We start from the raw sequence: 12,417 nt of genomic DNA on the forward strand, positions 1-12,417 counted from the left end.
CAAGAGCCTCCCGCAACCTGCGAGGAGGCCCCATTTGTCTAGGAAACCCCTAAAATGATTCTCGCAACCCAAGATCCGTAACTACACCCCTGGACACTGTATTTTCATGACCGTGATGTTCTGGGGCCAATGGAGCCTGGGGCAGAAAGCCTACGAAGTATCACATTGCAAACATTATCGCGCGTCAGGACATATAACACCGCGCAAGGGACCATACAGATCTGAATTCGGGACAACTCTACGCCGCCGCGCAGTTATGAGGGCGCCTATTGGCTGAGCTCACGGGTTAAGCGGAGGTGGGAATCTTACTTCTTAGACTACTTCCTGCCCCCCCCCCCCCCCCGAAATCTATTCTTCAGCCGGCCGCATCCATTCGGTAATGAACTGGTAGACAATGAAAGAAGTATCTCCGGCCGAGCACAATATTATGGAGCCAGTCGATTGCCATCCGGAAGTGCTATCAGCTGAGCATCGCTGCACCACCCGCGCATGTTTATAGATGCATTGAACCGGCTGCAGTACTTTCGCCGCCCAAACCCGGCCGGCCTCCCACATTCTCTCTTGCTCGCCAGCCGGTCATGCCAATCAAAATGCTTCCTTTGCAGGAGAACCATGCTGTGGCGCTAGATGACAATCCTCTCAGGTGCTATCGAGTGGGTGTGGTCGCACCCTCCGCCTACGATTGAAACTTTTTATAAAACTCTGCCCTGTTTTAACCGTAGCGCTCCGGCGGACCGCACGCATTCGAAAATGCACGGTACTGGGGTCATGCTAATACAACAGTTAGCCTTAGTCATGTAATATGTTTAGATGTCAGTTTATAGCTATTTTTCAGTACTATGGAATGTGCACGGTTGCGCCGTACACACCTACCATTAAAAATGTGGGTAGGGCATATGTGTGATAGTTCTCAGCGATGTGCATTTTGCAGCTGATTCCACCGGGCGCGTTTCCCCAGCAATTCACGGCTGGGTGTCACCATGGTACCTTAGTCTTGGAGAAAAATTCTGGATATTCTGGGGAGGAATGTCGCAGTGCCCGCGTTGTTGTGGTAGCGTTGTCACGGATGTCGCCAGACGGGAACTGGTCGATGTGGTTCTTCAGCGCAACGGTGCCAGGTACCGCATCCGTCTCATCAGCTATTTTTCAGTCCCACATTCCTGGGGTACCAGCATAACGTTCTTCGCCTCGACGACACGTGTTTTGTTTGGCGTATATTAGCACTGACAAACGCTACACAAGCCGCGAGAGCACGCATGCTACGTCGTACTCGCCGCTTCCCGGATTAGCCTCACGCCTACGGTTAACTCTTCCCAGACCCACCAGGCCGCCAGCACGGTTGCCGTGCCGCGGAGGGGCCGCCGTCGCGCGCGGGTCACGGACAGGTCAGCAGCGCACGCAGGCCGTGTCCGCTTGACGCTCAGCCGGCCTGACGGGTGTGCGTCGGCTGATTATCACAGATGGCAGCACCAGGTGTCACAGCATTGCCTAGGTGGCAGCACCTACACGTCGGAAAGGCCTATCATGATGTTGGCCAGGCCGTTGCGCCGCTTTCTCCAGCCCCCGAGGCGTTGTGCGAAGTACTGCAGGTGCCGGAGCCACAGTTCTGTCCGCTCGGCGTCCTCTGCCTGGATGGAGCCAAGAACCGGTCATGAGTAGAGTGAGAACGGACAACGAGAGTCTGGGATCCAAAGACGACTAAACTGTGCGTTCACTGTAACAAGGGCAAGAAACACGGAAGCGGTCGCGTAGAACAAATTACTAGAAGACGCGCCATTGGGGGTGGTGGACAAGGTGACAATTTTTTGTCAGTGGTCTGAGGTGTCAGCGTGCTGACCAGCATCGCTCAGTTTATCCTGATGTCTTACCTTGACAATGAGTGATTCTTTGGTTGTGTGCTCGTGAATTTCAAAGCAGTCTCGAACCTCCGGATCTGTGCAAATGATGCACTTGTCCAGATTTATCGGGTCCTGAAACACGGTAATTAACTCGTATTGGGTCCAAACTGACAATGGATCACACCGACCTTGAATGCTTGCAAATGCTGCTACGTTATTCTAGTGCACGTTCTCCCACTGTAGCCATTGATTCACATCAATTTAAACGAACAACAGGAACATCGACACCCAACTTAACGACGTGCTTCTCTGCCTACAGTAGCATCTCGAAGTGGAGCAACGAAATTGGAGTGGCAGCATCCAGACCCTGGTATACAACAGGCCGCTGCAAGTGGAGTCCCGCCATCTATCGGCGTGCCCTCTTGTGACGTCCGTCTGCGTGAGCGGTGGCCTACCCTGGCCAGCGCCATACGTCCGGGCGCTTTGTCCTTGACCAGCAGCAGCGCCGTCTGCCGGAGGCGGCCGGTGCGCGGCAGCAGCGGCCGCTGGCCGCCCAGCTGGGCGCTCCAGTCGGCCGGCGCGCCTCCCAGCGTCACCAGCAGCGCGTGCACGGCCGTCATGCGGACCGAGAACCGGCCGCGCCGCGTCCAGTTGTTCTCCGACGGCAGCGTGTACAGCAGCCGGCCGTCGAGTGCAACGCTGGACTCCTCGGCCGGCCACTCCAGCGTCTCCAGGCCAAACTGTCGGCGGCGCCGCGGCGTCAGTCGGTTTCCGCGTCGCAGAGCATGGCACGAGGCAGTGTCCGGCGCCAGATCACGCGCGCAGCAGGAATGAGAACAGGCAGAATACCGAACGTCGGCACGAACAGCTTCGTAATGACGACGTGGATGGCAGATGTTTTGCAAGCAAAACATTCAGAGTTGATTTGCACAAGAAACCACATCATCAAATCAATCAATACTGCGATCCCCATCAGGTCCAATCCACACCAACGTAAAAACAGCACGACGTTTCCGCGTCACGGGCACCGAGAGACGGCTGAGCGTCGCATCTCACCCGGGCCGAAGCGCTCCAAACGCGTACCTCGAACACTACGGGTACCTTAACTGCACGTTCCAGAAGACCACGCGGCTACGACACCGTTTGAGCACACTCCTACCCGTAGTGAACCTTTGACGTTCTGGCCAGAGCTCCGGCGAGGCGCCTCGTGTCCGCTAGCTCAGTCTGTGCGGCAACGTCCTGAGCAAGGACGGGCCCGAGCGCCCCCTGTCGCGGTTGCTCACCTTGCGCAGCCGGAGGGTCGTGATGTCCTGCTCGGAGACGCTCCGTTTGATGGGCGTGGCGGCGCCGCCCATCATGGAGATGCGCCTCCAGATGCGAGATCCGCCGCTGTCCTTGGCCGTCTGCCGGCGGACCGGACAGGGGCGGTCACGCACGGCCCGGCCACGTTCCAGCCACGGCACGAGTACGGCGGAACGGCCGGCCGGGGGGGGGGGGGGGCAGGCCGCAAGGCTGTGTAAGATCCGGGACATTGCAAAAACTTTGCATGAACGAATCTCGCGTCAATATCTTTGCATCTTTATGTCAGCAGCGCAGCGTCAAGATTTCTTGTTAACAACTTCTCTTGTGTTATACAAATGCGCGCCGTTCACATTAAGCGGTTCGGTACGCTGCCTGACAGTCACCAGCAGCCACGGACACGCCTGGCAGGCCGGCAGGCCGGGCCGTCGGTCCCGGCCCGGTGCGGGCTCCACTCCGTGCACTGACCGCGTTCATGTGCTCCAGGTGGAGCTCAATACGCTCCTGGGCGTCGGCCAGCGGTGCGCCACTCTCGTGGCCCACCGGCGTCACGTTCCGCAGGCGCGACAGCAGCAGCGGGTACTTGGTCACCCTCTGGATCGGTACCTGGGGCGTGGTGCCGACGTAAGTTCGCCGCATACCGCTGAAAATCCTGGACCGGCGGGACTTGGGGTACATTCCCACGCGCTCACTAGGTGCCTCCACACCCTCCCATGTAAAACACCCGTCATTTTCCTTAATCCTTGACTCGCTGGAAGCTCAATAGTGGATTTTCTCACTCAATTACAAAATGTGTTTGGATTACAATTGTAGTTGGGCTTTTTGTAATGATTGGACCATGATAACACACCCAGGACCAAAGATCGCTTCCACCTGTACTCCATTTGCCTTGATGCAAATTAGGCGACATTGGCATTCTTGCAGACTTGAAGACCGGGCAGGTCACCCGGTCATTACCATGAGAAAGGAGCTGAGGTTCATGCGCCGCAAGAGGTTGTTCTCCATCTGGGAGACCTTCAGGAAGACGCGCAGCAGCTCCTTCTCTTTCTCCAGATTGGCGAGAAGAAGGGATGCAGCGCCCTGCAAACAACACCGACGGTCAGAGCCGAGCGGGTTCTGACCACAAGGTCATGTGAACGCAATCACGAACAGCCAAATGGACTTGAGAAATGTGTCAATACATCCCATTACATGGGTGTGCGAGGGAAAGTGTGTAAAACAACTCCCTGTACCGCAGATATTCCAGCTGGTATGCTACATCGTGAGCATACACCGCCACGTGATGCTGTGACTGGCTTTTACACCAGTCTCTTTTATATATTCCCAATTACATTTGCTTCTTGCCAGTCGTTCCCGTTTTTCGTCTCTAAGTGATTCCCTCATTAAACGGCTCCAGGCTTCTTTCCCGTTGTGGCGGCCCTGATACGGACGCTATCCGCGCTACAAAAGCGTGAGGCGTTGACGGCGTGTGCCCCGTTTTGCAGCCGACCCGTCCATCAGCGAGGTGTGCGCGGCCCGCGGCCGTCAGACCGACGCTGGTGTGATGGCCGGCCGCACAAAAAGCCCGGCGTCGGAGGCACGGGCGGCACGCGCCGGCGGCTCTGCGGCGCGCCGGCCGCGGCGAGGCGCCGGCCGGCCGGGCTGGCCCCACCGCAACACACCGCATGCGGGGTTGACCCGCTCACTTCCCTCAACCGACCAGGCGGCTGGGCCTGCGGGGGCGCCGTTGGACGGCCGAGGTAGCAAGTGGCCGCACCACTCGGGCTAAATCTGCGCTGCGCTATACGGGGTGTGCCGCTCGTGCAAAATCGATGACCGCGTTCGGTCGGCGTGGTTGTAATGGAAGCTTCGCACGCTTTGAATTCTACAGTATCATGTGGACAATTTGCCCGAATGGTTGTAACGATGAACTTTTCTGTGTATTTTCTTCACTTTCATTTACCCAGCGTGGTTCTGTTAGCCCCTCCACACGATAGAACGTCAGCGTAGTTTATCAGCAAATTTAGCTTTTTGTAGACTCTTAAATGTCGACATCATGGTTAATGTCTTGGACTATCAAACAAAGCGCACGATCGCTCATAAGAGCCTCTGTAACTTATCCATATGTATGAGAGCAAACAAAGCGCAATCAAAGGTGCAAAAAACGCTTGTGGATTGTGAAGCCCTTTACATCATTCCACTATCATTGTTCACCTGCTTTCACCATTGCGCAAATTCCAAACAGTTGCGGCTGCTTCACCTGGCTGAACCACATACTTGATATTCTTGCCCCTTACTTGGTATCAATTTTGATAAAATCCATCGCAAACTTTCGCCGCGCGCTGTCAGCCGAGCCTGCCATTAAGCCTGGCCCGGTAGCTGCTGCCGCCGCCGGCCGGGACCCCGCGGTAGCGCGCTGTACCCAGTCACCACACCCGCGAGGCATTCTCCTTCGCGTGTGATTCGCCGAGAGCACTGTCACGTGACACGTCAGCCGGCGGCGGCGGGGGTACTCGCCTGCTTGGTGCAGTAAGTCTCGAACGCCCTCAGCGTGTTGTCCAGGCCGTCGAGGAAGGCGTCGCCGATGCTGACCGACAGCAGGTCGTCGTCGCCCTGGTTGAGCGCCGCCTCCAGCGCCTCCTTGAGCCGCGCTGTCAGCTGGCGGCTCACCTCCAGCAGCTCCTCCACGTTGAGAAATATCTGAGAGGCGCGGGGGCATGTGCACGTGAAGAAGGAGAACGAGGTGTCGTGGAGCTCTCCAGCAGCAGTGCACTTTGGCTTGATTACGCACTGGAGCGAACGCACGGTTTTGGAATGGGGGAGACCTTTAGCCTCATGCGTATTCATACGTGTAGCAATTTGATAATGGCGTGTCCCCGGTCTCCCGTACTTGATAATGACGTGTCCCCGGTCCCCCGCACTCTTGCATACATCCTTGTTCCCGCTTTATCATTGATATTGGTTTATGTTGTTACCAACGCCTACAGTACAAAACAAAACATGACGTATAGTCCTCATAGCTCCTTATCGCAGTTTCCAGGTGATCGTTTGCATATGAAGCTGCTGCTATATCGACAATGTCTGGGATGATCAACAATGCCGTTTGCTTTAAACAGGTAGCTGGTCTGAGGAGAGGGGGAGTGATTTGCGGGTCAGGAGGCGGACAATGTGCAAGTAGGCATGGCTAGATACAGATTGTGCCGCGACTGGAACGCCATGGTCACCACCACCACCACCACCTTCCTTTGCAAGAGTGGATATAGCACGACCGCTACATTGATAAGGGCGCCATATAAGGAATTTCCCGCATCAGTTTTGTTTGACTTTTTCTCTGGATCCGTGATGCTGATGGAGCAGCCAGTAGCAGGCTGCGCCAGTCGCTTGACGGCTGGATGGCAACCAAGCTGGGAGTGCTGCTGGCCTGTGACAGCTGCTGGCCTGGACTACGCCACAGCTGGCGTGTGACAACTGCGGATATGTGACCGACTGCAGCGCACCTGTGACAGCTGCTGATCCGCGCCAGTTGCTGACCTGTACTGGATCATAACCTGTGCCTGCAGCTTACTTGTGTCAACTGCTGACTCCTTCACATTTGCTGATCTGTGACGGGCTGAAGCTCACCTGTGACAGCTGCCGACCTGTGACGGGCTGAGGCTCACCTGCGACAGCTGCTCATGCGTCAGCAGGCCGGCCACCAGCATCGGCCGGTAGAACTCCTCCAGCATGACGCGCAGGTCGCGGCCGTACTTGAGCTCCGTCTCCACGATCTCGGTCAGGATCTCCTTGCGCTCCTGACGCTTCTTGTGGCACTTCCTGCACACGGACGGGTCGAACCGCACCCCGCTGCCGGGTCAAGGTCACCGCGTCAGGTCACCGACCCCGGCACCGGCGATGAGCGCGCCGTGACGCCGCGGCCGCTCACTGGTTTCCGTTCGGCACCTCGGGACCGACGATCGCGCCTGCCCGTGCGGCCGCGAGCTGTAATTCAGGCTCATCGCGGCGGCGGCTGATTCGACTTTAACCACGTGTGTAAAAACCGTGGCCGGGGCAGAGGGAGGCCGGCGGGCCGGAGATCGATCGGCGCGGTCGGGAGGCAGGTGATCCGGACGGTGCTGCCGTCCAGACAGCGGTGGCGTCCGCACAAACAGCCGTCCACAGTCTGCACGGCGGCGGCGCGTGGACGACGTTCATCCGCTGCGTTTTGGCAGGAAAGGTTCCCATCGTTTCATGGAGTCATAAAATTATCGAAGTAAGCCACATGCGACCAGTGACCCGAATTGTACCGGTGTTACTTTGCGACACGAGCGTCCACACATGGTCCGGGCGTGACCGAGCCCAACCGCACGGTGACACCGCGTGACACGTGTGACCGCGCCGTGTCACTGCGTCGCCCGACCTGCCGTCCATTAACGCTGAGAGGTAGCGTCTCTACGTAACGGGAGTATAGACGGGCTGCTGCAGGCTTGGCTACGCAGGCAGCGCCGCCTAAGGCCGGCCGGCCGTGGCGACGTCTCGCCGGACGGCGACGCGACGCCTTCATTCGCCCGCCATTATCCTAATTGGCTCAGCGAGCAGCTGGTGTCCGGCGCAAAAAGGTGCGGCGGTTCCCACGGCCCGGGGTTAATAGCGCCGGCCGCGCGGACAGAGGCCAGGCCGGACCCGGCGTCCGCCGCCGGCGCCCGACCCGGTGCCAGGGAGCAGGGCCGATTAACACCTCTGGGACTCCCGGCCGGTGAGCGGAGGCCTCTCGGTAACGGACCCTGACGAACTCTGACGGCAGGGCGATCTGGTCCAAGCCACGGCCGGTGGACATGACGGGCAGCAGCGACTGTCATTACACGACCGTTGCTTAGATGGCATGTTTGACGACCTCCTAAATCACCAGACATACGATCACGGCGTGAGCGGTCAGAGCGAGGCTAATTCGCCGCCCGCTTTGCACTGGATCCTCTGCGCCGGCACTCACCTGTCGGTGACCTGGGTCTGTACGGGCTGGCGGCAGTCGTCGCAGTCGTGGGCGCCGAGCTGGCCCGACCGCACCGGCGCCTTGCTCGTCTCCGAGCCGACGCCCGAGTCTGTCCGCTCCACCTCCGCCGACAGACAGCGGCCGCCCTGTCCGCACACACCGCCCGTCAGCGTCGGCCGGACAGGGGCGGCACTGTCCCACCGCCGCCGCCACCGCCGCTATCGGGTCGACCGCGCTAATGGCGGACTCCGTCTGCGGACTGACCTCGCCGAGGTCGCGCTTAGGAGCGGCGGTCGATTAGTGGGACATTGTGCGCGCTGACAGCTGGCGGAGCGGCCGATCGCCGCTCGGCGATGCGGGACGGGCGGGGCGGCGGCGGCCGGCGCGACCTTACTGGATATCGGTCAGAAGTGGCGCAGCGTGATGACCTCAGCGGTCAGAACTGGCGGGCTGGACTGGGCTGATTTAATCTGGTAGGCCGAGCGGGAAGACCAGCCAAGTATAAAAAGCGTGAGTTAACGCGCCTTTTCTCCGCGACGCCATACGCATCGCGTTGAACTCCGCGGCATGTCAGGAGAGCATGTTCCCTATTTTCCCTCACGGTGAAACCCACAAGCTAAGTTGGTAACTACGCTGGTGAGGGAAGCCAACAGCAGCCAGGCAGACTAGCGGCTAACACGCCGGGGATGTCGGTCACGCGCGGAGGAAGTCAGGGCGGGGTCGCCTGGGCTCGGCCGGCGCCCCGTGCGGTCCGCTCGGAAGAGGGGCGGGGCGCGGCGCGCGGCCGGACGGGTGGTATAATGACGGCGGGCCCAGCTCAGGCCAGCTGAGGCGACCGCCCCCACTGTCCGCTCTTCCGGGGGACGCTTCAAACCGGACAGGGTGGCCCTCGCACTCAGCTCGGCGGCCATGGCCCTACTTGGATCAGCGTGAGCGGCACTCACGCAGGGCGCCTGGGCGTAGATCCCCGTTGATAGGTATTTGGGTTAGGTGTACATTGGGCTGAAACCTTTATCCGCAGGTTAACGACGCCCTCATTCATATGCCGTTTCCCGTCCGCCTAACACAGCATCCAATTACCGATGTGTCCATCAGAGGTGCTTTGCATAAATTTGCCTTTTCTCGGGTGCACACGAGCTCCATAAAACTCAGAGCAGCGCCTCACGCACATCGTCTCCCGCCCCGCGCCGCCTGGGCCGACCGGCCGGCCGGACGGCCGCGTACCTTGGAGCTGGCGGGCCTGCCGTACTCGGAAGAGTCGCTGTTGGAGCTGCGCGGGCTGGTGTGGCCGGTGCAGTCCGGCGCGCCCCAGCCGTACTCGGTCTCTGCCTCGGTGGTCAGCTGCCGCTCGCGCGCCGTCTGCAGGTAGCTGAGGATCTCGGCTCGCGAGGCACCGCCAAACATCGAGCGCACCTGCTCGGGCGAGCCGGCCGCCGCCGCCTGCAGGAGTGCGCGCAGCCGCGGCCGCTGCCGCCTCTCCGGGATCTCCTCGTAAATGTGGTCCAGCTCCTCGTCGGCCGAGCGCCACTCGATCATGGCGTCGACGGAGCAGTAGGCGCGCGGCGGCCGCCTCGGCCAGCGGCAGGGGGCGCGGCGCGGCCACGCCGCCGGGTCGCGCCGCCGCCCGGTGCTCGGCCGCGATCGAGTCAAGCACGCGCTGCAGCCGGCTCTCGGGCGAGGGGCGCTCGTACGCCAGCTCGCTCAGCTCGTCGTCGGCCAGCGGCGGCGGAGAGCTGGCCGGCAACGGCGGCGGCGAGGCGCTGTCGGGCCGGTGAGCGCTGCCCAGCAGCGGCGGCGCGCTGCTGGTCAGAGGCGGCGCGCTGCTGGGCAGCGGCGGCGGGCTGGTCGGGAGCGGCGGCGGCGTGTCGCTGCCGTCCGACGAGACCGAGAGACGGCTGCCGGCCGCCGGGCTCTGCAGCACCGAGTCGGCCGACGCCGAGTGGTGCAGCGGCGGCACGCGCGCGGCCGCCGGCGGGCCGCCGCCGCCGGCCGGCACCTGCGGGATAGGCACGGCGCGCAGCGGCTGGCTGCGGCCGCGCGCCGCCGTCTGCGACCGGCGCCGGCCGAACTCGAGCTCGCTGAGGAGCCCGCTCACGTGCAGCGGCGCGTCCGGCCGGAACGACGAGAGCGACGCGGGCCGCGACGTCACCGCGTCGTCCGCGAAGGCTAGACCCGGTGCCGACGGCGCCGACTGCGCCACCGTGGGAGGAGCCGGCTGCTTGGAGGGCGGACGTGGCTTTGCCGGGCTATCGGGCTCCATAGACCTGGAGGCCGTGCCCTGCGTCGGAGGCGCGACTGAGGGCGCCGCGGTTGACTTGTCGGGCGGCGGGGGCGGCGGCTCACGCGGCCGACACATGTGCGCCCGAAATGAGTTGGACTTGACGATGCTGGAGCGTCGCTCGCCGGAGGCGGCGGGGAACACGTCCAGCACTGTCGGCCGCGCCGTCGGCATATGCAGCCGCATGGTGTCGTTGAAGAGCAGAGCCTTGTTGGATATTGGCGAGCCGGCAGGGGACAGCACGGTGTCGTCCGTGTCTGAAACAGAGCCGGCAACTGTAAATCATAAACATCCGAGCACCCGAGACTCATCAACACCCAGCATCTTTGCTTGTCCGAACAATCACGATCGGGTTATCCTGTCGATGATGTAAGCACTCCACACTGGAAATGTTGATTCCTAGCGGGCACCGAATGGAGGAGACGGCACTAGAAGCCGCGCTGGAGTAGATAAGGGTGTTTGCGGGCTGTTTAACCTTGAGCTGCAATAATTCCTTTGATGTGACAAACCAGATGTGCAACTCTCTCTGTATTTCTCCATCTCCAGCGTCTGCACAATGGACTCTCCATCAGGGAGACAGCGTGACCGCTGGTCTCGACTGCTGGGCGCCCCGCGCCGGAGGGTGCCGCTTACGAGCTCTGCCACTTTCTCTCTCATAAGGCGCCGCGGCGGGGCGGGCCGGCGAGGGGGAGGGGAGAGGGCTGCAGGTCGTATGCCGGTCACACGCGTCGTTCAGTGCCGAACGGACCGTGACCTAAGCACGGCCGGCTCGTCCGCGGCGTCCCGCGCCAGCGCGTCGCGTCTTACGACACGGACAACAGAGCGAGTCTCCGAGTCGGCCGCGGGAGCGGACGGCGACCCCGCCGGCCGCCCGACCTGGGCCGGGCTCGCAACGCGCGCGGTACCGCTGGCCGGCCATCAATGCTGGCCACGTCTGGCGCTGCGGCGCAATGGCCGCACGTGCGCCAGGTGAAACCGCGCCGGGCTGCGGCCGAGCCGCGCCGGGCGGAGCGGGAGGTCAGCCACCGGCGGATCATGCGGCCGTGCACGTCGGAGGAGGGTGAGCGCCCCCGCTTACCGGCGCACCGCGCACCACAGGCTGTCCCCAGCCCACAGCCGCCGATGGACGGCATGCGTTTTGGTCAGGTCCTGGGGTCGATTTCCCTAGGTTGGTTACGGCAGCCGTGGAGGGAGGTCATGGGACCTGCGTCACGGACAAGGTCACCGACAAAGTCCGACTTCCGGGGTGAGGTCACATGATCAGGTCACTCAGAGCTCCCACGCTGAGTACAGCGCGGGTGTAGGCAACATGTTCATGTTCATAGAGTGGTGTGGAGCATGGCGCGTGTGCTATCTAGCCATCACCCTGGGCCGGAAGACATCGTTCGCAGCGATGATCACGACCCTCGACGTAGCATGTCATAAACCATCTGGAATAAAATGCTTGAATCCTTTCCAGAATGCAGCATGGCAGCCCAGTTGTTAAGTACGGACTCATTCCATGCGAGCGAATGTCGTGACTTGCATGCCGAGGAACGAAAATATTCCGATGCCGGCCGGTCAAAAAAGCCTGTAGAATTCCAAGGATGCTGGGTTTGCCGCACGCTAAAAAGCATGAGCTCCGCACGTCAAACTTTCAAAATGGTTTCTCTCCGTACCACTTTGTCTCTTGCTGCTTGACAAAGGCACGTGCGCTGTCACCCACCACCAACGGATGCAACATGCAGTCAGTCATCAACGCGATCATCTTGATGACTGTGCCGGCGGCGGCTGTGATGACGCTCCTAGGGAGATCAAGAGAGACAGACTCTAAGGAGGGGGGGGGGGACTGGTCCAGGTGAACCTCGCAGAGGACGAGAGATCCCAGTAAGCTCCTCCACCCTGCTATGGCGGGCCTCCAGGACCGCTCTGAGTGAGGTCGATTCAGGCGCAAGGCGCCAGGTGTAAGAGTGACGGACCGCGGTGCGAGGCAGCTGGCGATGAGCCCCGCCGAGCGTGCCGGCCGTCCTCCCGGGGAAACCTTGCAGAACGTGACGGGTCCGATCGTGCTGCGACGC

The 12,417-nt window shown here is 61.1% G+C and overlaps 1 protein-coding gene across 1 annotated transcript; it reads right to left on the reverse strand.

Moving 5' to 3' along the window:
- Positions 1 to 1,201: 1,201 nt before the first annotated feature.
- LOC119106161 (myosin-M heavy chain) lies at positions 1,202 to 11,279 on the reverse strand. Its single transcript, XM_037229770.1, has 13 exons — positions 11,237 to 11,279; positions 10,514 to 10,617; positions 10,178 to 10,360; positions 9,307 to 9,522; positions 8,083 to 8,228; positions 6,776 to 6,959; positions 5,634 to 5,816; positions 4,095 to 4,217; positions 3,606 to 3,743; positions 3,122 to 3,241; positions 2,294 to 2,578; positions 1,869 to 1,970; positions 1,202 to 1,628 (listed from the first exon to the last, which is right to left on the reverse strand). Exons 1-13 carry the CDS (start codon positions 11,277 to 11,279, stop codon positions 1,503 to 1,505), a joined length of 1,953 nt encoding a protein of 650 aa, XP_037085665.1. The 3' UTR covers positions 1,202 to 1,502.
- Between the last annotated feature and the right edge of the window lie 1,138 nt (positions 11,280 to 12,417).

The sequence above is a fragment of the Pollicipes pollicipes genome, unplaced genomic scaffold (assembly GCF_011947565.3).
Source record: "Pollicipes pollicipes isolate AB1234 unplaced genomic scaffold, Ppol_2.1 Scaffold_6138;HRSCAF=7277_pilon_pilon_pilon, whole genome shotgun sequence".
NCBI classification, from domain to species: domain Eukaryota; kingdom Metazoa; phylum Arthropoda; class Thecostraca; order Pollicipedomorpha; family Pollicipedidae; genus Pollicipes; species Pollicipes pollicipes.

Coding starts and splice junctions, on each gene's coding strand:
- LOC119106161 (XM_037229770.1), bottom strand. CDS start 11,279: ATGGCCGGCCAGCGGTACCGCGCGCGTTGCGAGCCCGGCCCAG. Junction 10,361..10,513: donor TGCCGACGGCGCGGCCGACA/GTGCTGGACGTG, acceptor CCTCCGACGCAG/GGCACGGCCTCCAGGTCTAT. Junction 1,971..2,293: donor GACGTATGGCGCTGGCCAGG/GTAGGCCACCGC, acceptor ACCGTGTTTCAG/GACCCGATAAATCTGGACAA.